A 27,697-nucleotide genomic window follows, 5' to 3' on the forward strand; every position below is an offset into this window, starting at 1 on the left:
TTTTCTGAGACAATCATTCTCTGTCATCAGATTGAGGAATAACCGTGATCTCCTCTGTAGTCTGTGAGAATGTACTGAAGTCCTTATTTCAGGAATCCCTTCCCTATCCAACTGCATCCTCAGCGCGTCCACCTTCTCCATTACAACTAACCATCCACCACTATTACCTCTTTCCCCCACCATGTAAGCTCCCATCAGGGGCAACAATTTTTTGACATTCCACAGATTTTCATATGTTAAAATAAACTATGTAAGACAAAGTTTGAGGAAATACTCTCTGGTGAAAAAAGATAAATCCATACTTTCTACATAATAAATATATCCCTCTTGGCCAAATTACCCAGAAACAGGAAACACCCAATTACATACAAAGTATTAAATATAAAAAAGAAAAATATCTTAAGTTTGGCTCACAGACTAAAAGAAGTGCAAGACTGAGAACAACCAATTAGAAAGTTTTGCATCAAGAAAGCTTAACATTATGTTTAAAAAAAAACCAAAACTTTATTGAAGTATTTAAGTAATATATTAGAAGACAGTGCTTTGAAAATTATGACAATTTCAAAATTACTGTAAAATCAGATGAAAAATAAAACTATTGGAAAATATATATAAACATATAGTTTTTAATTTTTTTTATTGTGGTAACATTGGTTTACAACATTACACAGATTTCAGGTGTACATCATAATTCAACTCCTGTATACACTATATTGTGTTTACCACCAAAAGTCTAGTTTCCATCCGTCACTGTACAAATGTCCCTCCCGACCCCTTTCGCCCTCCCCCAGCCCCTACTCCTCTAGTAATCACCAATCTGTTCTCTGTATCCATGTAAACATTTAGTTTTTAACTACTATGAATTTCTGAAAATAAGAAACCACTTACAATTTATATAGGAAAAGCTTGATCATCAGCAATATCTTTTATAAATGAGTCTCTTAATTTTTCCTCACTGACCTCACATAGATAGGTAGGATACCAAATTACCAATTTCCTGAAAACTTATGTCTTTAACCAAATAAACATGCGAATCATGAAAGGATTTCAGAACCAACACAGCTTAATTCTCAAGTTTCCCATATTAAACAGTTTAGTCTCTACTGCCATCACTGCAATGACCATCCAACTTCAGTTTTTGTTGGGATTATAAAGGTTATGGGTCCGTGTTTGGGTGAGGGGCACCCTTTGACCTGATTTAACATTTTATATCCATATGATTCAAAAATTAAGAAAAAGCAGCTTTGCCGTTGGCCCTCTCAAAAAAGAAAATGACACAGCAAAGGGACTCGGCCCTAGAAAGTTCTTACCCGCAGGGCCTCGATGACAAGGTCTCTGGCCTCCAGCTCCCCTTCCATCACGCTGAGGAGCATCAGAAGCTCTGATTTACTGAGGGTGTCCACATCAAACTCTTTCTTCTGTAACACAGATTTTAAAAAAACAATGAAAAACTATTCCTAGGAACAAAATATACGTTCTCAAAGTATGTAGTGGATCATTTTTGTCCCATGGGCTCAGCAAATCCAAGAAGCACTGGGGCCCTGTTTGGCAGCAGACAATCTAGGCCCTGACCTTCTAGGAGGAGAGGTAAAAATCATAACGTCAATCTCCCAACTCTCTCCTCTGAGGAGATCTACTTTCCCAGCCTGCCTGCAAAGCTGGATTCAGAATCTCTCCAAGTTTTATGACACAAATTTAAATTCCCTGGAATTTGCATCAAAACAGGCCCAGTGTACGTTGTGAGGAGTTGTGAGGGTAGCAAAGAAAGCACAAATATATTCCTAGAAAGGCCCCAACATAAAGGCTCCTGGGAGGTTGTTATAAATTCCAGGACATCCAATAATAACAGGTCATGTTTATACAACACTCCACAGCAGAGGCCACCAGCTGGCAGCCTACAGCCAAATCTGGCCCACAGATGTGTGTTACTTGGGCCACAAAGTGTTTTGTTTTTTATTCAGCCATCATTAAAACAATCTGAAGATGTCCCAAAAAATCCAGATCTCTGGCTTCTCTTCAAAATTCAAACGAGCAACCCCAGATTCATATTCCCACAGGGCAATCATCCACCAAGCCAAGTAGCAGCAGCCACTTTAGAAGGAGCCTGCTCTTCACTCTGCTATCCTCTCCTCCCCCCACTACACAGGGAGCAGGCATATGTACTTTTAAGAGGTCTGGCCACCACCCACATTTAGTCATCTGGGCCTATGATCAGGTGACTCTGGAAGGCCTGCTTCATGGTTATCAAACACTTTCTAACGTGATGCCTCTGTAGATTCTTGCTGTTCCAGAAGGCAGGCTTGGAAGGGAGCTAAGGCTGGAATAAGTGAGCCTTTCAGAAACCCAGCTACACCATGAGCTATCAGCACCATGGCACTGGGGGTCCTAATCCTCACCCATCACTCTTCCAGCCCCACGACATTCTCCTCCCTGGTGATTGCATCCAATCATGGCTTTAAACCCCACTGATATACCACTGACTCCCAGAAGCCTTTTGTCTCTGACTCTGCCTTCCTTCCTCACAACAGCTGTTACCAGCAGGTCTTCTGACACCTATCTCACTGATGAAACTGAGCAAGGATCAGTTAGCATGTGCACAGCCAAGCCTGAATGAGTCCACAGCCTGAGCTCCCTCCCCAAAACACACTCTGCCACTCCCTTCTGTGGAGAGACTCATTCGACAAACCCAGGCACCATCAGAGGCAGGAGAATACATAGTCAGCCCCAAATGTCTCAGAACACCCAACATCAGAAGCCGTTACTTCACATTTGCATAGCACCCAATGGTTTCCAAAGTATCTCAAAGAACTAAATGTAATCTATAAGATAACATCATCTTATTTTTCAGTTTAGAAAACCACAACTCAAAGTCAGATAATGTACCCAAATCATGCAACCAGGAAATAGAAAAACTACAACCAAGTGCTGTGACTTGTGTGCACACTTTACCAGCACAGTGCCAACATTCTAGAAACGAAAATAGTGCCCCTCTATCAATCAGCTAATAGAACTAGTTTAGCACCTGTGTGTCTGACTCTTACTATCCTTGTGATGACACACAATAAACATAGCAAAGCCCATAAATGATCCCAGGAGCTCTCAAACAGGCATGACCAGAACTGGTCAATTCTCAGTTTCAAAGGAACCTTCTGGAAGGAGATAATAATAGGTTAAAGGAAGAAGAGACCAGAGCATCTGGTTCTCCAAAGAAAGATTTTAAAAAGATCTTCCTCTTAGAATTGTTTCTTTTTGCATGTACATTACAGCAGTGATTTGGAAAGGCAGGGGCTAAGGATAGAAAAAGAGAAAATAAAACCCTATAGCAAGCCTAAATGATGGGTAGGCCCTCACTTAGAGATATTCCTGTGAATAATAAAATCTAACATACTAGAACTCAAATTCTGCTCCCACTACAGTGGTGTCACATAAGTCTTAGAGCCCAGTTGTCTCAACTTCAGACATGCGTTAGAATCACCTGGAGACCTTGTTAACACAGACTGTTGGCTCCACCCCTGAAGCTTCTGATTTCAGAAGGTCTGAGGTGGGGCTATGAATCTGCCTTTTTAACAAGCTCCTGCAGCTGCTGGTCCAAGTACCACGCTTGGAGAAGCATTTCTGTAACCTATCCGAGTCTCTGTTTTCTCATCTATAGAATAGAAATCCTACATCTACCCAGCAAGGTTCTTGGGAGGATTAAACAAGGACATAGCAATGAAGTAACTGCTAAATAAAGGCGGGTGACTGTTGCTATTAAAGCTGAGAACACCCAGATATTTTAAGTATGGAGGTGTGAGATATAGGCGATGAGCCCATTTCTTTGAAAATCTACCAGCCCAAGTCTAAAAATCTCAGTTTATTGACAGTGATGAAAGACAGGCTCTTTTCTCCTGGTTTTTCCCACTGAAATGGGACAGTAAACCACAATTCATACGTGCTTTAGAGGGTAATGTTTTATTAATGCTGCTGCTGATTGTTCTAAAGATTCTAATTAATTGTATATATTGTCCTGTTTCTCTGTAGCTTCATAAGCAAAGCACTCCACTTAAAAAACAAACAAATTATAAAAGACATTGCCAAGATTTTGATTCATATTAGAGTCAGGAGACCCTACCCTGATTCCATCAGCAACATCACAACATGTGACCTGCAACCAACACTTCTGCTTTTCAGCACATCACCATCAATACACAGGGAAATTTACTAAAATAAAAAAAAACACTGTTACAAGGGTTCTTGCTAAACCATCACACAGAATGTTAAAAAACAATCTGCCTTCTATCACTGCGTATGAAGTGAAGTATCATTTTAAATATACAGCGCATCTGTCTGCCTGCCACTCTCTTCCCCAACCCTCTCACCCCTGCTTCCTCACTAAATACGCTACTTCTTCCTGGCCTTCAACAATAAAAATATCAGAAGAATATTTCCAGATTGTCATTCTCCAATGCTTGATGTTTCCATCCCCGATTCTGGCAAACAGGGTAAAACAAAGTTTATGAAAACATGTTAGAGGTTGTAAGACTCCAAGTATTTTACAAATAATTTCAAAGCACTTGGGCATTTTTAGAAATACAAAGAAATCCAGAAGCAAAAGTCACAATAAAAACCTATATTATTGTTTCATATAAAGTGGCATTTATCTGACCTGATGTACATATGGTACAAAAGTATTTAAGATATAGAAAACGTAATGATCAAGGTTTCTCGGTTTAAGAGCAAAATAATCATTCCAAATCTGACTTTTTAAACCACTTTACTGAGGTATGATTGAAATACAAAATGCTGTACATATTTAATGTAAACAACTTCATGAGTTTGGAGGTAAGCATACAACCACGAAACCATCACCACAATCTGTGCCATACACAAATCCGTCACTTCCAAAAGTGTCTTCCTATCCTCCTTATTTTTCGATAAACTTTATATTTTAAAAGACTAACTTGATAACCTAATTTTCAAAAGAAGATACAAGACAGGATAGATCCAAATGCCACCACTCACATAAAAAATAAGGATCTCCATCAGGTCACCCATGAAAACATGACATTTCCCATCCATCCGCCCCCCCCCCCCGGAAAAAAAATCACAGCAGACAAGTTCACAGACTAAGCTTTATTATTACTGCACTTGCTTTTCCTAATTAACAAAGAAAAATCCAGATCTCATTTTTTAGGGAGGGCAAGGCACTCAAAAAAGAAAAAAAAATACCTGCTAGATTTCAACTCCACAGGCCCCAACTCTGCCTGTCACGTTTGATGTTTGCCAGGAAAAGTACTCTAGGAAAAGCGCTTCTTAACACCTAATTTTAAAAATCTGGCACAGGCAGCTTAAACTAATCCAGAGTCTGGTCATTAAACAGAGAGCAAGCCTTCTTTGGGACATAAACAAATGTATCTATATGAAAGAGGACACAATCCCAAACTCTTACTGTTCCACACAGCAGTTTTCAACAACTCTGAATTACCGGGGGTGGTCATGGGGGGGGTGAGGGCGGAGGCATTCTTCCAGGTTTTGTCATACAGGCAGAGAGAGAAACAGACAGACAGAAAAGGAGGAAGACGACAACAGAGCACCTGGCTGAACCGTCATCCTAAAGGGCCAGAACTGAACACAGGCCAATACCAAGTTTCCTCCACTACCACCCGCCCTCACCAAAAATAATCTAACACACTGGGTTTATGTACACAATTCAACAGTCACAGCCAAATAGGGCCAGAAGACCCTTACTTATATCCTTTAAGAATTAATGGAGTCAGCACATTAATTATTGCCAAAAAGCGTTTAGGAGGTATTATGAGCCACAGTGGCAGAAGTGCCTCTCAGAGCTTTGCCGAAACATATCAGCTATGGTTAAAATCTAGTGACTAAACAAAAAAGCAGACACATTCTCTGCTTCTTTCCACAGACACCAAGAGCATCTCTTCCAGTTTCAAATCTAGTAGGTTGTACCTACATGTGATCAACGAATTTACCACATGAGAGCGAGCAGGGTACCTGAGAAAGCAGATGGACTGGAAGGACATTATTTCTTCTCTTTGGGTCTCAGGTTTCTCAGTGGTTAAATGAGAACGCTGCACTAAGTCACCTAAAATCTCTTCCAGCCCCCAAATGCCCTGATTTCACAAACCATCAGGGTAACTGGATTACTAGACTGAGGAAATTCAGGTCATTCCCTGAAGCCTTTGAGAAATACTTGAGGAAAATTGATTTTGCCTCTTTGCTCAGAAGTTACAGAAATGTATTTTCCTCCCAGTTTAATAGTGCATGCTAACAATTAATAATGCATTTAGAACTTTCTGTGTAAGCAAAATTTAGCTTTTGGGATGAATAACAAAGGCTGTAAAGAAAGGAAAAGCAATGAAACTCATCTTGAGATTTCAAATAGAAAATCAAAATTTGAAGACTATCATTAACATGAAAAAAACACATCCAAATTTCTAGGTACATAAAACATTTACAATATTAAGAAAATGTGAATTTAGCCAGTTATAAGGATTTTCATAAAGAAAAGTTAATCTTTTCATGCTCTGAAACTATTTCAAATCTCTAAAGTTATGTCTTGCTTTGAGATTATTCCTCCTGATTTCTCTCTACACAGAAGGTGTTCCTGAGAGGGTTTGAATACCTCTGCTTTTCTTCTTCCTAAACCTCCTTTCTCCTCTAACTCATCTTCAGGACAAAGCTCAAGTCCCACTTTCATATGTTTTTCCAGACTCCAGAAATCTGCTGTTCTTTCAACTCAGTCTTAGAGTCTGTTTTACTACTTTATTTGGCAATGAATTGTGTCCTGCCTTGTGTATTTCCTCATGATATTAAACTTACCTATACTAGTTTCTCATCTCTACTAGATGCGTCAGGACAGCAAGAGTATTATATCTTTACATAATTTTACCCATCAGGTATGCCCCCCCACACACACACTTTTAGTATAAAATGCCTATCTCACTCAGAATAAAAACACAAAGCATGTGAGTGATGCGTAAATGATATGCCAGTCTTACTAAGATACAACATTATGGCCCACTCTAGGGGCAACTAAGTAACTGATCATCCAATCATTTTCATTCATTATTTCAAAAGCTATTTAGAATAATCTAAACTAGGGCAACTTGGTGTGTGCCTTTAAAGCAACATAGTGAGAAGTCGGGGTCATGTGCCTCAAATCAACCACATTGCCTGGGGTCTTTCATACAAGACAAGCAACTCAGTGTATTGGAAGGAGGTAAAACTGACAATTAAATAGACTGTCAGGAAGGAAACCTGGTAATGGATGCAACTAATTTTAAGTAGAGAAAACTGGAATAAAAAGCAGAAAACTAGCTTAGTCAGGGGTGGTAGCCTCTGATAATTAAGCACAGCCACCTCCCTTTTCCTCCTTTCAGATCTCCTCTCAGTCTCCATTTCCTCTTTGGAAAGAAAGGACTACCTCTCAGATAAAACTAATGTCTACTTCCATCCTAATTCAGCTTTTCAATGTTACATCAGCCCTACATGGGAGAGGGATCATCTTCACACGCAAGCGGGCATCCAGATCCAATAATTGTCCTTTAAGAAGCTTAAAATGCATTGAAGAATATCATCTCAATTATCTGTAGATGACAAATGTCAGCACGCTGATTTTCAAATCAAGAGGCTGAGAGATACGGACAGCTAAATGATGTTCTTACAGTTATACAGCCCTCCTGTGGAAGGGCTCAGGCCTTTGGAATCATCTTGTTGCCTTTTCAACGAAATATAAAAATCTCAAAACCAAATCATTTGCAAACAAGTATCCATTCCACACAGCAATGTTAACTTGTCTATACTGCACTTACCATAATAACCTTTTAAATCGATCCTCAATCTATTTGGTCATTGACTAACAATTTATTCCAAGAAAACAATTTTTTTTTTTTAAATCAGGATTTCTGCATGGATGGCATCATACTGTGTACAGCATTAATAATATGGTCTCATTATTTTTGTACAAGTTATTTGTGACAGATTAAAACTTTACAAGTCCTTTGCTATCAATGTCATCATCACCTCTCTTGCAACTATTCTCCATTTCTTTACCTAATCATCAAAGACAAAAGACAAGTTTCCTTTCCTACGTTATAGAAGTCTTGCAAAGGAGCTCCGATAGAGAAGAATACACCCAAGTGCATTGAAATAAAGTCTCCTTCTAAAGCAATACTCAGATGTGCTTAGGCGGACAGGAGAGAAACTGGCTCCATCCTTCCTAGGCACAGAATTGAATTCTAGCCCCACGTTTCTGGGCATTTGCAGACTATTTCAAAGCCTTGCCCAACCTCTTCTTCCTGCCCAATCCCTCCTTTTATTCCTTTTTCCTGTTTTCAAACTTCCCTGCATTTCTCTCTTGACCCCCTCTCCATCATTCCCTCCTCCACACTCCAGTGAGTGATCTGGCCTTGGCTCTATTACTGGAAGAATTCAGGCTGGGAGGGTGCAGGTTCCATCCCACCGCCACCACATCCCCAGCTTCAATCATTGTTTTCAAGAGAGAAAATCTAAACAGAAAACTAGTCATGTTGGAAATTAAATTTTTTTTAAAAATCGGTGAAGTATCTGAAACGTCATTGAGAAAAGCAGCTTGGAAAGGCATAATATAAAAATGAAAATCAAAAAGGATAAGAATTAGGGTCATCTTTCTGAAACAAGAAAAGATCTATAATATTTACAATGGTAATTACTACAAATCACAGGCCAACAGTTTCACTACAAGCTGGTAACACACAAAGTAAAATTTCCAGTTAGCCAATCAACACTAAGTCTTACGACACAGCTGCTTGGTGAGTGTTCATCTTCTTCATTCAACAAATATTGCTGGAACACTTACTATGTGCCTGGAACTGTGTTCAGCAACCTTTGCTTTCTTTTACAAATAAAACCGAAACAGCTCCTCTTGGAGGGGAGGCTGCTCTCTCTCAGCCACAGCCTTGCTGTCCATACGATCCACAGCAGATATTTGCAAATGGCTGACTAAGTACGAAGTCTGTGAAACATTTTCTCACCTCATAAAATTACATGAAACACAAGAGGATAGAACCAACTGGCAATCTAGCCTGGGCATGGATTCAATCACAAGAGAGGACAAACGCTTGTCTCTAAACAAAACCGTTCCTGTGAGAAACATAGTAACAATGGTAGCTACAATAACGAAGTCCAAAACACAAGTGCAAACAGAAATAGACAACCTATTATTTAAGAAGGAAAAAAGTAAAGAGTGAAAAGCATCAGGTTGAAAGCAGTTATATTCTAATCTTTGGGGAATATTTTAGTCTACTTCCTCAACTTCTAAGCTATTTTTCTAAAGCAAGTAGTTGAGACTGAAATTGAAGGCTCTAGGCTCATTTCTGAAAGCCTCTCACAGGTGTCCCAGGCCACCTCTCAAGGCATCCTAGGAACCAGCCACACTTGCACTCAGCTTCCTGCAGTTTCCCTGTCCAAGTCCTCCTTAAATCTCAAGGCCCAACTCAAATCCATCTTTCTGTGTTACGTGTCCAGATCTTTCCACTAGGAATCCTCTCCACAACTCTTCCTCCCCAGACTCCTAAGGCAAATTATTTGTGCCTCTAATAACACCATGATCTCTGATTAGATTCTTAGGTGTCAGTCAGTTTCCACCACTGGAATGTGTTACTTTAGGGCAGCAAAGATGATACTCATCATGTCTCCATTTCAGTAAGCGTTTCCATAATGTGTATGAAATCTAGATTATCTCCTACCCAAAAATTATGCTGTGAAACTTTCAATATTCTATAGCTGCCATATAACTATAACTTAGGGTTTGTTTTTGTTTTTTAAGAAAGCTTAACAAAATTGCCTAAGAAGTTTCTTTTCATTGCATTTACACTCAATTTTGTCACCTGGAAACAAAAATTTGAAGGTGCTAGCTGTTAATTTGCTTAATATTACTGCTGTGCATTTTTAACAAAATTGTCCAACTTTTTTTTTTTCTGCCACTATCACCGTGACAAAAAAATTTATATCTACTTTTGGCATATTAGTTGCTCCAGAAAAGCCCAGAATGACAGGAATGTTGGTCCGCTTCCCAAACACAGCTCTAAAAAGATCTCCATTTTCCTTTCACTCTGAAATTCTTTGGTGACAATAAAAAGTAGGAAGATTTGTTTTCCATACTGCCTTACCCGTTAGAAGTTATTTTCAGAGTAGAAATAGCAATACAGCCTATAAAAGTCACATTTTGCTAAGGCACTGAAAATAGCACGGTTCACAACAAAGACTATTAATATGATCCCACTGAATAATGTAGCTGTTACCCAGCTCCACACTTGGGAAGTTTTCAGGATTTAAACAGCGAAGAACAAGGATCACAAACTAAATTTAAAACACTCCACTGAAAATCATATTAAGCTGAAAACTATAAATTAAACTTGTCTCTAAGCAACAATCTAAATAGTCAAAACTTAGTGAAAACACTCACTTTCAAAAATAGCCTACTGCTTGGGAGTCTCCATTGGCTCATAACTGCCAAATGTACGTATAAAAATGCATAATATGTAAACCAACTTGAAATGAAACCTCTAAAATGCAAAAAATTATTCACTAAAAACGAAAAAGATTTTAAGTCCTCAGTTGCCATGAACTCAAAATGCATCAAAATGTCTTTGATTTTTAATCATTAGATAAGGAGCAGTTATAATGACAAATATCATTCCTCAACCTAGATTTCTTTACCTTAAAAATCAGTCAACGGGTCAAGTAGCTGATATGGGAGTACCTTATTAAGTGAAAAGTAAAATACCCAGTTTACTGCATAAGAAGCCATCATCAAAATTTTACCAAAAAGTCGAGAATTATTTCAAAAAACTATCAGATCACAAGTCCTTATCGCACCTCCTCAGAACCCTAAAGGATTCTATGGAAACATCAAAGGGATTTCAGTCACAGATTTTCCCTGGCTATTACCCTTAACCAGGGGGAAATGATCAAATCCCTATCTATCAGCAGAGAAAATCAGACTCCTGAAAATTTTAAGCAGCAGAAAGGGAACACTGGCCTTGTTAACACAAAAATCTGCCTGGCACCCAAGTTTCTGTTTACAATCTAACCAAATAAAACTACAGATCAGCTACAGATCAGCTACAGATCATAAATCAGATGTTTGCGTTTGGTTTAATTGTCAGGTGATTAAAATACTGAGGGTTAGACAAAGAAGCCCATTTTAAGTCGATTAAACAAACAAATACAACCTTCCTGGGAAAGGAGAAACACACACTCCTCTTTCTTTTTCCTCTCACTCCGCTCCCCATCTCTTGGGGATGAAGGTACCCAGCCTTTTCAACTTCCCTGAGAGGCTTGTTGTCTTAATAGCTAGCTTCCTTACTGTACCTCACAGAGGGGAACGATTCACTGCATCACAAGCAGGCAGGTTTCGTCTGAAATCTTAAGAAAGTTCATATTTTCCATGTAAAGAGAGAAAAAAATCAATTTTCCTCAAAGTTTCAAATCAAAACTCGCCAGTTTCACAAGTGGAAATCAGCAGCCTTCCACCTCCGTTTTTTCCTTCTCTCCCTGTTTTTCTTTTCCTTTCCAAGCTCAGCTCCTCTTAAGCCCAAGTAGCTTCCTCCCCATCCCTTCTCTACCTCTTCAGAAAGCCCTACCTCTACACAGAGAGGAAGTTAGTACAGCCCTGGCTATTTACACCTGGTCCTGCCCTCTGCTACTCATGCGGCACCAACTCTGCTCAGGTCCTGGGAAGAACTGAGGGGCGTCCCTGGTGGCGCGCTCCATCCCACCCGGAATCTCCGGTGGGAGCAGCGGGATCGCGCCAGGGATGGGAGGCGCTCCCAGAGCTGCTTTTCTTTGCAGATCCTTGCAGCTCCTGCGAAGCTGCTTCCCAAATCCCGAGAACGTTTGCACCCAGGAAATGTAGATCTAGCCCTCCCCCAAGGTAGAAGCTGGAAACCACCATTGAGTCTCTGTGCACGGGGATAGTCTGGGGGTGAAAATGGGAACCAGCGATGGGTGGAAGCTCATTCGGCTTCTAGACCCCAGCAAAAAAGAACAATGTGTTGCTACCAGGTGCTGAACCTCCACCTCGCCCGGGTATCGTTTCGGGAAGAACAAGAACACCCTCCCCCCCCAACCCCACCTCACCCCACCCCACCTCTCCCAAAAAGCCAACACCACCAAGTGATGGGGCAGCAGGCAGCTAGGACCCAAGGCGCCAGCGCTCAGCGGCAGCAGCGCCCACAGCCGGGCACGGGGCCTCTCCCCAGGGGCCTCAGGCACACGAACACACACAATGGGCATCCCCACACCTGCTCGGCGATGATCCGCCTCCCCTCGCTGCTTTCCCGGGTCCGCTGAGAGGTGCCAGGCACCCACGAGACACGCGCCCACAACCACGCGTGCCGCGAGAGGAGAACAATGGGGGGTCAAGTTCGCCAGGAAACACACCCCAGCCCTCGCTGGGGGCCAAACCCGACCTCCGCGGAGAGAGTGCGCGTAGGGGTCGCACGGGACGCACGCGGGGAGCCCCGAGAACCGGGCGGACGGGGGCTGCTTCCCGCGGGGCTGGGAAAGGACAAGAGGGACCCTTAGCCCGACGACTGCCTGGCCCCACTCAACCCGGCCTCCGGCCCTAAGGGCTCCCCGTGGAAGGGGCACCCCGAGGAAGGGGCACCCTGAGGAGCGCGGGCTTGCGGAGCGCCCTGGGGCGCCCATCCCGGGACCCCGCGCCCACCCCGGAACCTCGGTTACCGCCGCCTCCGCCGTGGCCCCCGCCGCGTCCTCCGGGACGCGGGAGAAGTCGGGCTCGCAGCTCGCGCCGTCCGTCGCCATCTTCCTGCCCTGGCAGATCCGAATGCGAGCTCGGAGCGGCGGCTCCGGGCTCAGCCCTCTCGGCGCGGGCGGCGCTTAACCCGCTGCGGTCCAGGGACGCGGGCGCTCGCAGCCCGGCCGCCGCCGCGCTCCCTCCTCCCGCGCCACCGCCCCCGCCGCCTTAACCCGCTGCGCGCCGCAGCGCCGCCCGCTGCCCGGTCCCCGCCCCGCGGCAGCCGTCAGCCGGCTCGTCGAGATCCGGGAGACGGGCACATGCCCAGGCCGGGGTACGGCCCGGCGCGCAGACGAGGGAAGCAAAGCCACTGGGGGAGGCGAAGCAAGAAAGAGCCGGAGAGGGGACTCGCCCGCCTCGCACAGCCCCCACCAAGCCGGTGGTGCACAGACCCACCGGATTAAATGTCAAAGCCCCCAGAATCCGAATTCTCTATAAGAGCAAGGAAAATCCTTCACTTCTGTTCCCTCTGTCCCATCTCTAGGAATCACATAAGGCACCGTTTTCTTTTTTCTTAAATTCGTTTCTTTTGGGGGGGGGGGAGGGCTGCCCCCAGGCCATTTTTACCTCCTGGTGTATATACCTGCTTTTATTTTATTCTCCTTCTCCAAAACCCAGCAACTCCCAGATCAAAGTGCATCCTGGCACCCTTTATTACGCTGCCCCTGGCCCCTAGGCCTATCCCTTTCTATGCAATCTCTTTTTCAAGAAAGGTGAAGCAGAGCCCGCTTTTTGTTCTTTGACCCCAAGTCTGAGTTATTTTCTGAAGGGCTAACCAAGAAATTTTAAGTGCCATCGCTTATAAAGGGAAGCTCTCAACTTTTAAGGGAATTTAAAAGAATTGCCTCCATGTGGTGGGGACACATACACCAAAAAAAACCTTCCCTAAGAATTGATTTTATGGGAGTTATAGGTCTCAGAAGATATTTCATGATATGAGTGAGTTAGGCCCAAACTCTCAATTTTCCCTTCCCACATCTGACTGAATCCCTCCCTTTCCTGCCAATACCCAGGATGTGAAAATCTATCACCTTATCAAGACCATATGGTACAGGCCTTCCCAAATCACCAGATCCCAAAAATGTGTGGAAAACACAAAATCAAATGGAGGCGTTCAAGCTGTGTCTCAACGAAGTAAAGTCAAACCACAACCAAATCCTGGACTTGAAATTCTGCAAGATGAATGACTGGAATGTTCAGTCCAAGGGTTAGAGATCAAGCTCATTTTTAAAAATGGCAGACTCCTAATGAAAAGTTTTGGTAATTTAATTGCTTTGCTTTCCAAATTGCATCTAAATATGACACAAACCAGGGCAGAGGACATCTTTTCTTCAAAGACCCTGAAAGAAATTGATCAATAAATTGTAGAAAGTTTCCTTCCAGAAGAGGTCTACATCAAGAAAGGACCTTCACCTGGAACCCCAGGGTTAAGGGTCACAGGTTGAGAAATCACCTCCAGGTTATCCTGTAGACAAAGGTGTTCATTTATTTATTTTCTTTGACTTTACTCTGATAGCTACTCCCTCTCTTAACCTTATGGTTTCCATCTCTGTTCATTATACCACTTTCTTTTATCAAATATTCTCTCTGAAATTGCTCACTATTAGAATAACTAGACTCCTTATAAGATGAAAGAAAAGCATTTGACAGTAAAATTTAGATGCTGAACTGATAGCAAAAATTTGAAGTTCGAACTAAAAGCATTCCTTGTTCTTTTCAAAATGCATTTTCACACATCACAAGGCAATGAATTTTCTTGGTACTGATACTTGATATTGATGCTGCCTTACTACCCAAGAAATTGACTGGCTCACTTCTGGGGAAAAGAAAAAAAAGAATAAAATAATAAATTTCACTCAGGGGTTAAGAACTAGGAATATGACATGACAATATCCCCAGGAGGCAGATCCCATTGGTTTTATACATACAGCTCAACTTTAAAAGATCATCATTGGGAAGAAACAGCTTCTATTAGTCTAGATACAATTTAAAGCATAATCATGCCACAAAAGAATCAATCCCTGAGTGATTTCTTCCCTCTCGCCTCCTTTTTTATTTTTTTTCAAATGAAAAATAAACTGTTAAAAAAATCACAGGACAGCACATTTTGTAACTGCCAACTCCAGGACCTGGGAAGGAAAATAAACAGAGTTTTGTCTCTATCTTAAAGCTGCCACTGCCCGCTGCTGTGGGTTGACGGAATATCCGACCCTAATGCACAGAAGTAGCACACTAGGAGTTAACTCCCTCACAGTGGCCTGGCCCCGGGCTGCTTCTCCACCAGGAGGACACTTGCTGGTTTAAAATCTCTCCTGAGAATTAGCCTCTGTTGAGATTGCAAATTAACTCTTTCTGAAAGACTTTTCTTTGCACAAAGACAAGCTCTATTAGAGTCAAACCAAATAGATTTGAAAGGGTAGTGACTTGATGGCTCCAGAAGTTAAATCTTTTGACGCTTTGTTAAACAGCTAAATAAATTTTAAAAAAGATGTCCCAGGGCTGAAGTGAAAATTTCTGAAAGGCAGGGGAAAAGAAGAGAGATGAAAGTATAAGCAGGAAGAAAAGAAATCCCTGTAACAAACCTGAATCATGATTTGGGGACAGCCCCATGGCCTAGTGGTTGGGGCCCAGGGTTTGCAGGTTCAGATCCTGGGCGCAGACCTGCACGTGCTCATCGGGCCATGCTGTGGCAGCATCCTAGATAGAAGAACTAGAATGACCTACAACTAGGATATACAACTATGTACTGGGGCTTTGGAGAGAAAAAAAAAAAGAGTCATGATTTTTAATCAGTGAATTTCATTCAGCATTAAAATGGAAAGAGAGAGATTGACTATATTGCAAACAGAGAAAACTATGTTACTTTTTTTTTCTTCTTTGAACATAGTGATGTGGATGACCCACTGACAGAAGAATTTGACACAAATTATTTTCTGAACCCTGGTATAGAGGTATTTGTGCTGAGCCATAGAGCATTAGTCCAGATTCTCTTTGAAGACCAGTGAAATGGGTTACTGCAGCGAGGAATGCAGACTGTAGTTGGGGAACCAAGTGGTTTTCTGATTAAACCATGGCCTCGGCCTCACCAGCCACATCCTCCAACAGACTAAAACAAAAACCCAGAGAGTTATACATAATGATGGGCCGAGACGCTTCCTCCCATAAGAGAAGATAAAAGAACGTACACATATCCTAAAACAGTTTCCCTCTTGGAATAAGAGAATTCTTTATTTCAGTCAAATGACAACATTTATGTTAACTCCAGAGAGCAAACCATATGTTATCATGTCTTGGTATTGCCAAATGACAAAATTACTGAGGAGCAAATCATTTCTGACTGTATCCACAAGGCTATAGTTATACAATTTAAATATTCCAGACCATGCTTATCCCTGTCTACACCACGGTGACCAACCTAGGAAGCCCCAAATCTTGACATCACGAACTCTAACAAAGAGCACAGATGAGCTTGGGGTGCCCTATATCTATCACATGCTATTGAAACCAGGACATTGCCAGAAACGAGTTTTCGTGTGACCCAGCTACATTCTCTCATCGTCAACTTGTCATTATCTGCATGTGCTTAGGCTCTTTGTGGATTTCACTCAGTAAATTTAATCCTAATCTAGTTAGCCACTCTTGTCAACAAGAAAGGCCTCCTCCAGCAACTGCAGTTGGTGTGTGCCAAGGGAATGCAAGCTAATTTTACCTAAGCTAAAGCAAAACATAATTAGGAAATTAAATCTTCTAGGTAGGAAGTGAGCCAAAGCTAAACATAAATATATCATTATAATCACTCCCAGCCCATTTTATTACCAATTCTAGTTATGAACTGCATTTGGTTATTCAGTGCTAACGTGATGTCCAAAGAGAAGATTTTATTGAAGAGTTAAAGGTACAGTAAGAACATTATTTCCCAGTCTAGTCACTCTAAGAACAGAAACTGGGGTTAATACAGAACAATGAAGCAGTATTGGTTCAGTTCTATTGAATGTTTTTAAAATCCTAAACCATTACTTGTTGGTTTGTACTCTTATCTGCAGAAGTCATTTACAAGAGTAAGTTTTAGTGCAGAAGGATGTTTTAGTGCAAAACCATTATGGAAAAACAATTTTGACAAAGAAATCTGGCCCACTTCTGCCCTCATTCACCTGAATTGGGAAGGAATCTGAATATTTCCATTTATTCAGCCTCTTTAGCAACCCCACAAGCTTGCAGTATGTAGTTACTAAGCAACCAGTAATGCAGGGGTGTTTATACTATTAGGTATTAATTATAGGAAGCTTTATTTTTCTTAGAAAGTTTAGAAACTATATAAATAGATTGTGAGATCAGACCCTTCTCTGCTCTGATTAGGAGTGCAGAGCTAGCTATAAAACCAAAACTGAGATTTTTTTTCATTATAGGGTATGTATTGTTCAATTCAAGAGGAAATGTAGTGTTTGAAGAATTACTAAGAAAACTATAGATTGATGCCCTTCGGTTTTCATAAATATGCAGATGGCATTTATGATTGACTCAGTGATGATTTACTTACGATATAAAATGCAGAAGAAAAGCCATAAATGTATAGCTCTCCCATGTAAAACTGTGCAATAAATCAATGCATCCACATTTCCCAGACAGTCATAATCATTAGCTGTACACTAAGTTAATGGAGTTTCAAATACTTTTGGAATTTTGGAGACGTAAATTCTACCTCACAATGCCCAAAATCTCACTTGATGACAATAGTTGTTTTGTCCACCAAGACATTTTTTGATTGATTCAAATCAGTTGGGCTCGTTGAAAATTGCCTGGAAATGTGATACCATTATTTGAAAAGAAATAATGTAAATATAGAGAGACGTTATTCGATTAACCAACAAATACAAAATAAAATTAAATTCATAATATTTATGAAACAAAGTCATTGCTAGACTTGAAGACTTACTTGCCTTTCTGATTCAAGAACTGAAGGGAAAAGAAAGCATTGGTGTTGCTATTCTCGTTCTCAGGAAGGCGAAGTCACTTGTATAATAGTGAAAATACTTCTGACAGATCAGCATTAAGGTTTGAGTAGTCTGGAATATATTATTCTGGCAATTAAAGAAATATCTAACCACTGAAGTAGTTTTGTGTTAGCAATACAGTATTTTTTCCTCATGGAAAAACAGAAATAGGCACATACTCTTCTTTCCTATCAGAGTCAACATCTCTTTATCATTACATCATCACTTAATACTCATGATTTATCACTTTCAGCATTAACATCTTCTTCGTTAGGAATCAATTCAGTTGGGATGTATTGTACCACTTTTTCCTTCATTCACTATCTGCGAAGGACCTTACTTTGTCAGTTTTCAGCCTCCCCCTCCTGACCACTGACCATCCAAAAGGAATGATACCATATGGGTCACAAGACACCTTTGCTTGACATTTTCTGCTTGGATCAGCCCTCAACCCCTACCTAATTTGGCCATAGATACCATTGGAATGGTGGTGGGGAACTCCATTCTCAGAATTTAAAATCTGAGGTGGTGGCAAAGGAGGAGTTGATCTGAACGTGCTCAAGACCCCCTGAGCTTGAGGAGTGGATAAAGACACCTTGCTTACAAATACCACATTGTATGCTTCCATTTCCTGTAAAAAAAAAATCATTTTTAGAGCTATAGAAATGCACAGAAATGGAATCATAGATTCAAACATGAGTGGTAAAGCAATAAAGCGTCTAAGAAAAATATTTTCATGAACTTGTAGATCAGAACCTAAGCCCTTACTTTTAACACAATTTAATTTACAAATCTTTTTCTCGTATGGTTAGTGTTTTGTGTCCTGTTTATGAAATCTTTTCTCAGCTCCTTAGCCTCCCAGATGCTGTTTTCTGTTGGCTTTCTTGGAGGCTCGTTGCACATACCCAGCTTAGAATTCAGCCTGAAATCTGAGAGGAAACTGTGTACAGACTTTTTGGATTCTTCCTCTTAAGTTCCTTCTTCTCTGGTTCCTTGTCCTTCAAGTCCCAGACACATTGGCAACCCCTAAATCCTGACCTTTATATCCTTAGCCCAGAAAACTCATCTTTATTCCCCAACTGTCCTCCACTCCCATCCTACTCCTTCTGTCAAGAATCATAGTTCCTCAAGTCCTGCTTGCGTTCATGGCTTACCAATGCCTTCTGACAGTTGTTTCGTATATATTGTTTCACTTTTTCTTGTTGTTTTCAGTTGGAGGGTTGGCTCAATTACTAGCCTCTCTGTCATGACTGGAACTGAAAACCACATGTGTTTACTTTTAGAGAGAGTGTTTATAACTAACAAAACTTCCTAATCTTCCCTTGCCTAGTCAGATTGTATCCAGGACCATATTATTTGTTTTCTCATCCCAGGGATTGGGGGAAGCCAGTTTAGACTCTCCAGTTGCTATTGACAAACAGAATCCAGGCACTGATCTGCTACCTCATCTATAGTCAGACATGAAAAACGATATTGGCAATTAAGGATGACATTGCAGCAATAGAATATAATTCCATGATGTACGAACTCTATTACCAGGCTTAAAATGTAGCTACGTTCCTCTTATTTCTAGGGAGTGCCATGCCCGCATAGGTTTCAGAAAATGAGAGAAAAGTTAGAGATTGAAAAGAGGAGGAGAGGAAGAAGAGAGTGAGGGTGGCCTTGGGTTTCCCTCATTTAAGAGACTGATGGTTAAATGGATGTCTTTCAAAGAACAAAGGTATCTGAAATGTGAAGATTCTGGCACATTCTTGGAACCTTTGGCAGATTTTCTGGACTTCAAGGTCAAATGAAGATGATGGCTCTGTAGGAATGTTAACTTCAAGTCTGCAGTACCTAACACTGACCTAGCACATGACAAGCAGTGGAGAAATGCTAAATCAAATTAATCCAATGAAGCTGATGGGTGGATTGATGGAAAGACAGATGAATAAATGGATGAAGTAAATACTACCAATTACTTACTTTTTTGTGTCATTGGCCCCTTGGGCATTGTCATGAAACCTATGGATTCCTTCTCAGAAAAAAAGATTAAATGCAAAGAATATAAGATAAAATTGTAAATGAAACCAGTTATATTCAAATCCAGTGATTAAAATTCTGCATATAAAAAACAAATGTGTAAGTTAGCAAGAGATGTGCTTCTTTATAAACACGATAAGTAACATGATATAGTCGTGGGCCCCATAAGTAATGCAATTTTGAAGTTTCTGTGAGTGTAAATCATATTTTGAGATCTCTACAACAATTGTATTGAGAATTTATAATATATCTCTGATTTCTATTGTGATGAAGTCATAGGTATTGCCAGGTCTATTGTGGCCTATTGCCTAAAATCTTAATTGAAGTAAATTCTAACTATCAGTGAGAGGTTAATGAACATGAAAATATAATTCATATTACTTTCATGGACTTCTCATGGAATTCTATCTGTGAACCCATAGTTTGGAACCTTGCTCTCTAGATATCAGGGAGAGTTCATACTTGTTAAAATGAAAATTTCCACCCAACTTGACACATTTAGTGAGTTGTATATATAAATATGTATTTATATAAAATGTGGGCATATATATAAATATCTTTTATTTTTGAAGGGAGGAGGATTAAAATTTAGATATGATAGGCCAAGTAAGGTGTGCTGAGAAGAGAGAGCTTAAAGATTCCCAAATGTAGAGTAGACCCCCACCCCTCCAACAAAACCAAACAAAACAATTCAGGTCACACACTGTGGAGTGGTGTTAGTACAGGGCTCCATGATGAAGAGCCTCAGTCTAACCATGTGGCTTTGGGCAAGTGCTTCTCTCAGTTACCTCATCAGTTAAGTGGTAATCATAATGGCTCTTGCCTTATAGGGTTGTTGAGAGGATTAAATTGATTTATTCATTTTAGGCACTTAGGACAGTATCTGGCCCCCGGTAAACTTCCAATAAGTTTTGACTCTTCACTCTTTTCATGCTCTGTACATACCTTTTAAAGAATGAACAGTCACCCTAATATATATGATTCTACAATTATACAACAATCCTAACAAGGCTATTTATATAAATTTTTCATTTTAAACCAAATATTCCAGGATTTTAGGTTAAGTAGTAAAAACTCTCCACCAGTGCTCACAGAAGTCATAATAGGGAAATGCGGGATGAGTCGCACGAGTCAGTTCCATCCAATTGACTGTTGTTACATTTAGTGCAGGTCTCTTTTTTATCAAATGAGGAAATACATTTTAATTAAATGTACATAGTATTGGTTCAAAAATATCACTAGGGGTTATGTAGAGCTGAGGTCACAAACTCTGGCTTAGTCCAGGCCTTTAGATCCAAATCAAGCCTTGTCCAAGCCAACAGGCTAAATCCAGTGAGCAGACGTGTTTTGTTTGACTCATACAATGTTTTCCTTTTAAAAAAGGAATAAATTGCCAACATTTAAGAAGTAGAGAATTTAATTTAAAAATTCGGCTTTCCAACCTCTCAAGAATTCAGAGGACCTGATACCACTGGGCTCACACTTGAGTCCCTTTGAGACTGAGGCATGTCCTCTCCAGCCTGCTGGAATTTCCTCCTGCCTTGTTTTATTTGCCTTTACTTCTGTGTTTCCCATAAGGACATTTACTTGCTTGTCTTCCATAGGATTTTAAATTCATGATGTCTAATGCAAAACATTGTAGTTTAGGTGATTCCAATAAGATGTAATTCATTTTATTCATTTCAGTAAAAAGGGTAAAAGAAACTTGCACTGAAAAACATGTCTAAGTCCTGGTGATGCAAGTATCTTGCCATTCATCATCAAAATGCCTGCTAACAATTCATAAATCCTCTAAAAAAGGTTGATATATGCATCTATTCTCAGTGAATTGTGCCCCCTTCAAAATTCCTATGTTGAAGTCCTAACCCCCAGTACCTCAGAATGTGACTATATTTGGAGAAAGAATCTTTACAGAGGTAATAAGGTAAAAATGAGGTCATTTGGGTGGACCCTAAACCAACGTGATTGGTGTCCTTATAAGAAGAGATTAGGACACAGACACACAGAGGGAAGACCATCTGGGAAGACCACCTAGAAACCAAGGAGAGAGGCCTCAGAAGAAACCAACCTGCCGACACCCTGATGTTGGACTTTTAGCCTCCAAAACTGTGAGAAAATAAATTTCAGTTGCTTCAGCCACCCAGTCTATGGTACTTTGTTATGGCAGCCTGAGCAAACTAATATGGTATTTGTTCTGAATGAGCTCATCCTTCCTCTGCTCTCCCACAACTGGCCATTATGTCAATCAGCTCGTCTCTAGGGTAAGAAGAAGTTCTGGATGGACTCGAGGCAGTGTGGGGTGCCCTGGTGCTTCTCAGGGAAAGTATTCCCTCAGACAATCCCGAAGTTCATCACAAGCAATTTGTCCTTAATAATAGGCATACTGAAGTTTGCTGTTTTCTTTGGTACCAAAAATGAGATCAGATTCAAGGTCATTTCTATATCATCTCATTCCTTTGATTTTGATATGCTTTAAGGAGTCTGAGAAAAAGAGGATTTATAGCCAGCCCACCAAGCATCATACAAAGTTTGTCACAAGCCTGAAGTGTGCCCCACATGCAAACCTTTTCCATCAACGTGCCAGGGCTCAGAACCACCCACACTACACTACTCCAGGGGACACTATGCACTCCCCAGCCCCATGTTCCCCAGAAGCCTGTGAAGGCTGAATAAGATTCAGAAACACTAGTTGTAAATTAAGATGTAGGGGATTTGGTGCTAGAAGACCTGTTTGACCTGAAGCAAGTGACTGATCTTCACTGAATCTCTCTCTCTCTCTATAAAACAGGAATGAGCATTCAATACTTACTTCACAGGGTTGTTGTGAGGATTAAATGAGATTAACATGCACAAGTGTCTGGAATGCTGAAAAGAGCTATACAAGGAGTATTATGACCTCAAGTTGCCTCCCAGCCCTCGGGTTCAAGGATTCTGTCAAGCTGGACATCTGCAGCCTCATTATTAAGAAACACCACCAGCCCTCAGTTGGGTCAGACCCTGTTGGAACTTCTGTCCTATGTACACACATATTTCTGGGCTCTTCATTAAGGAAAGGCTTTCGGGGTTAAAGCATGGAAGGAGTTTCTCTTTCCGTCACTACTATGTTTTTTGTAAGTGAAATTTCCCCTGTCAGAACACATCAAGATACCATGGTGACAATTGCTATAGAAATGCTAGATTTAGAAAGAAATGAGGTGATTTCAATTGTTTCCTGCTACCCATGCAACAGTCTAAAGCAACCTGTGCCAGCCAGATGACTGAAAGTGACCACCTGCCCGGAATCTCTGGACCACTCTCTGCTCTAGAACCCGAGACTCCCACTTCCTAAGGCCTTTCAGAGGTTGTGCATAGAATTGAGTCCCAGCCTAATGTTACCTGGGACATAGATAAACTGGGACAACATTAACAGAGCTGGGTTTTTTTTAATCCATAATTATCCACTTGAATCCAGATGACAGGTCATTAAATCGAATGACTACAAGGGACAGGTATGTCGGATATCTGAATAAGGGTGGCCAGGTGTGTAAGACAATAGAGAACGGTAGGAACAACAGGAACGTGCAGGTTCTATCCAACTAAGGAGAAAATGTCCTTGAATTGCGTCAAGAAACAAACTCAGCAATGTCAGAGCTTCCAATGTTTCAAGAGAAAGAAGAAATCAAATGTTTATGTGAAATTTCCCAATTTTAAAAACATATCTGCAAGTCAAATCTGGCCATGGCTGCCAGTGTTCTGATGAATGGATGCCCCCAATCCAGGAATCACCTTTCCCTAGCCTTAAAGTATGGAAAAATGGGAGCATGCTAAAAATGTGCATTCTCAGTGGCCTTCCCAGGTATCCCCACTGAATAAGCCCCTTTTGGAGGCTAAACAGCTGCATCTTTTAATCAGCAGCCCAGGAGATTCATCTGCAGATCACTCAGGGACCACCTTTAGGAGCACACGGCTGAAGACAGCAAGCTCCTCACAAGCTAATGTCCATCTGTGTGTCCCCTGGGCCCTGCACAGTACCAGGCACAGGAAGTTTTAGTAGTGAGCGAATTCTTCCGCATCGTAGTGCTGTATCATAACACTAGTAAATGTTTACGAAAACTTGAATTAACTCATTTTTATCTGTCTTCAGGTGGCTAGCAAAGCCCCCAAAATACAAGATACTAAGCAAATACAGGAAAATAAATTTGTATTGAGGCAGGAGAGAAGAGCAAGGAAAATTCTGGAATATGGGACAATTTCTGGGGAGAGCAGGCCTGGGTGAGTGGGCTTCAGTGTATGACCCCATAGAATACAGCTCAGAGGCACTGAGAAGTGTTTAAAGATATCAAAATAAAATTGACTGTTTCATCACAATAGCAAAGTTTGATACAGTGGAAAATAATCAGACAATTACCATTTATCTTCAGGTATTTTCATTTGTCAAAATTAGGGTGATTAATAAAATACATCTATGAATTAAGGACAGATAGTAATAGAGATCTCTCAATCAAAAGACAATAAATATTGATATTTTATATCAAACTCCAGATTTTCCTGTCAATTCCCTTGAAACTCATTTATATATTCCTCTAATTATCTTTAGAGTGAATCACAAGTTCTCATTTATTGAAAGTATCTATGCAGCAATACTTCCTGCTTCTCAGGGGAGGGGTGGTGAATTTTTAATCGATGTTGATTTAGGAACACACTGTGAAGAATATTTAAAAGGATTCGATTTTTTCAAATTAATTATTTTGAAGGTCGGCATAGTAAAAATGATAAGGATATAACAAAAACAATATGCAGTTATGTTTAGAATTTTCCTACAATTATAAGGATCCCGTGCTCCCCACCAACTTTTTTCTACAGAAACTGGAATCTTCTTGCTCTCTTCTCTGTCTGAAGATCCTAGCTACTGGGACCCCTTGTAGCATTCACAGGCTGGGCATCTTATCTCAACTTCAATGCCTGTGTCCTCTCTGTTTATCTACTTGGAATCTCTCCCCTTTTGCCTCATGACTGTATTTGATTATCCTAATATAAGTGTTGGCAAACTTTTTCTATAAAGTGCAAGGTAGTAAATATTTTAGACTTGTAGGCCGTATGGTGTAGCAACAACTCAACTCTGCCCTATGTAGTGTGAGAACAGCTACAGAGGTTGGACCAGATTTGTCTTGCAAGCCATATTTTGCTTACCCCTGTTCCAATAGAAAATTATGTGCTTTTTACATTGTTTACAATTGTATCTTGTCTTCCCAAATAGACTGTACGTTCCTTGCAGACAGGAAAGTCTAAATCCTGTTTTCCAACACCTCTAGGACTTTGGCCTACAATGTTTTGATCATTATTTGGGTTTGATGAATGTTTGTTTGTTGATTGTTGGCTAATTATTTGATTTCATGTGTGTGTGGAGAAAGTGTGTAGGGAAAAGTCTCAGAAAATGACAGAATTTTTTTAAAGGAAGAGACCTTGGCCATCATCCATCCTCTGACTTTATAGACAAACCCAAGGTCCAGATGGGCTCATGATTTCAGCCATACAGGAGGTCGCACGTTATGCTTCATATATAAATGCAATTCTAGTGACCACAACTTTATCAGGCTTCTTTTAACATTCTAATGAAATGATCTGAGCTCTCATCCCATACAATGCAGGTGTGTCCAGTGCCCTCCTTTGTATTTCTAAGGATTTTCTAGAGGTATTTCAGTCCCCTGATGTTATTCCCTTACCCGCTGCTCTGAATCCTTACCTTTTGACCCTCTTGCCCTCACATCTCCCAATCATGCCATAAGTTTCTTTTTTCTGCACAGTGGAAGATCTGTTCTTAGTTTTTTCAATCAAGAAAAACTTCTCCACATTTTAAACCCAATGAGCCTTTTAATAAACGTAAAAATCCAATCCCCTGCTGATTCAGAAATGCATCCCCCAACCCTGCTGAAAGTCACTAACCTTTGTGTATTTCCAGCAGCCAAGATGGATGAATTTTACTTTCAGGAGTTCGAATCATAAAAACAATTATTTTTCAAAATATAAAATTGCATTATTATGCCAAATACTCTTTTTCTTACTGCACACACTGCGCATACCTCCAGAGATTCTAATTCCCACCTCCAAACCCAGACATCTATGCCTCCCTGTGCCTAAAGGAGCTGAATCTTGCTCCAACCCTGGCAGAAAACCTGGGATAAATTTACAGACAAGGCTCAGATTCGAGAGAACAGACAGCTTATGGTAACATTCTGCTCCTTCTGGAGTCATACACAAAGTAGGCAGCCAATTTTCCATAGTTCATTAGAGGGAAGTAAAGCATCCTTAGCACCCCTACTGACAAAGATTTGATGCTTAAAGTGATCTCAGAGTATGTGCATAATCAAAGACTTAAGATGTCCGACAAATAGCAGTAAGGGCTCTTGTCTAAAGAAACAGCCCTGAAGTACAGATGAGTGATAACAATAATCATGTGAGGTTCCCAACTGGATTAATGGAATTGAAGGGTAAGACAAAAAGATGGCCCAGAACAAAGGGTCTTCTCTTAACTTTTCTTGGCTAAGGATGATCATTAAATCCTTATAGGGAATGAACTGGAATAAATCAGTACCCCACTACATATTGTTTGCAGTTGTCAAGTAACATGTCATCTGAAATAGAATTCTCATTCAACAGTATAGAGTCCCTAATTCTCAACTAATCCTTTAGATGATTCATCAAGGTATTATAACATAGCTATCTATACCAGGAACAAAACTGGGTAATAACTTTCGAACTTTCACAGGGTTTTTATGATGTCTCCATGTGCTGTTATATGTTATGTTGGATATTTAGCCTACATATGTTTTAAACCTCAACCAAATCACTATAAATTGATTCTTTTATGGCCTTTTATACAATGGAATAAAAGTGTGCCAGAGGCAATGCTAGGTATTCTCTAAGTCCCATGTGATCACAAAGGAAGATGGCGTTTCTCAGCCTGCCAAGTAGTTCTACTGGGGACAAGTTACTGGTTTTGGCAACTTGACTGTAAACAGAAGGGACACATATAACCTCCAGGCCAAAGCATAGAGAAAGGCTGTGATCTCTTTTCCCCTGTTTAGGGATCTAGAAGTCAACAGTTCCACATGGCATAGCTACAGGGTGTAATCCTCGAGTCACTGCCTGCATGAGAAGTGCCCCAGAGGGCTGCTGGGAGTGGGAAACAATGCTCACTGTGTTATACCACTTAGCTGTGGGCAGTAATTTATTACCGCAGCATCTCAGCCTATCCTGACAAAGAGGGAAATTTCAAAAAAAAAGGAAATAACTAATTTGACATTTAAATTGCTGGGAAAAATTATAGAAACAAAATACAATTAAAAGTTTGAATTAGAAAATATGTTAAAAGAAATACGGTTTTGTGACATTCTGTGCTATTCATTACCTGGCAATAATAAACTACGTTAATGAGGAAAATCACAATCTTTGATTTCATAAAAAATTATACAAACAATAAATTTTTGAAGTTGAAAGTGAATTTAATGAATCTTTAAGATTTAAGGCCTTTTGGTTTGAAAATTTACTGATCCTAGATAGAATTTATTTTATTTATAAGTAATACCCTAAAAATTACAGAAAATACATAAAACTATTTACATTGTAAAAGTAGAGTCGATTTTCATGTACATTTATATTATGTGAATTAAACTACGCAGCCTCCACCCTTAACTTACTTCATGGCCCTTCTCCTCTTTAAAGAACATTAGTTTACAGTTCTCTAGGTCAAAGGTTGTCAAACTATGACTTGTAGCCTAAATGCAGCCTGCTGCCTGTTTTTTTAAGTAAACTTTTACTGGAACACAGCCACAATCATTAATTTATGTACTGCCTATGGCTGTTTTTGCTCTGTGAAAGCTGAATTGAGTAGTTGCAATGGAGA

At 40.4% G+C, this 27,697-nt stretch overlaps 1 protein-coding gene across 6 annotated transcripts in view; it reads right to left on the bottom strand.

Moving 5' to 3' along the window:
• The window catches only part of CTTNBP2 (cortactin binding protein 2), a 153,252-nt gene extending 140,285 nt beyond the window's left edge, over nucleotides 1–12,967 (bottom strand). For 2 of the 6 annotated variants that reach the window (XR_011504125.1, XM_070512386.1), the window contains exons 1-2: nucleotides 12,730–12,961; nucleotides 1,311–1,418 (exon numbers count right to left, since the gene is read on the bottom strand). Coding sequence is in view for 5 of the 6 variants with exons in the window: in XM_070512386.1 (XP_070368487.1) it covers nucleotides 1,311–1,418; nucleotides 12,730–12,810 (189 nt within the window). In the remaining variant the exon portion in view is untranslated. Of the gene's footprint in view, nucleotides 1–1,310; nucleotides 1,419–12,287; nucleotides 12,382–12,712 lie in introns of those variants that run through there. The other 4 variants (XM_014838473.3, XM_070512377.1, XM_070512382.1 and 1 more) reach the window with 4 other exon arrangements.
• Between the last annotated feature and the right edge of the window lie 14,730 nt (nucleotides 12,968–27,697).

The sequence above is a fragment of the Equus asinus genome, chromosome 1 (assembly GCF_041296235.1).
Source record: "Equus asinus isolate D_3611 breed Donkey chromosome 1, EquAss-T2T_v2, whole genome shotgun sequence".
In the NCBI taxonomy this organism is placed as follows: domain Eukaryota; kingdom Metazoa; phylum Chordata; class Mammalia; order Perissodactyla; family Equidae; genus Equus; species Equus asinus.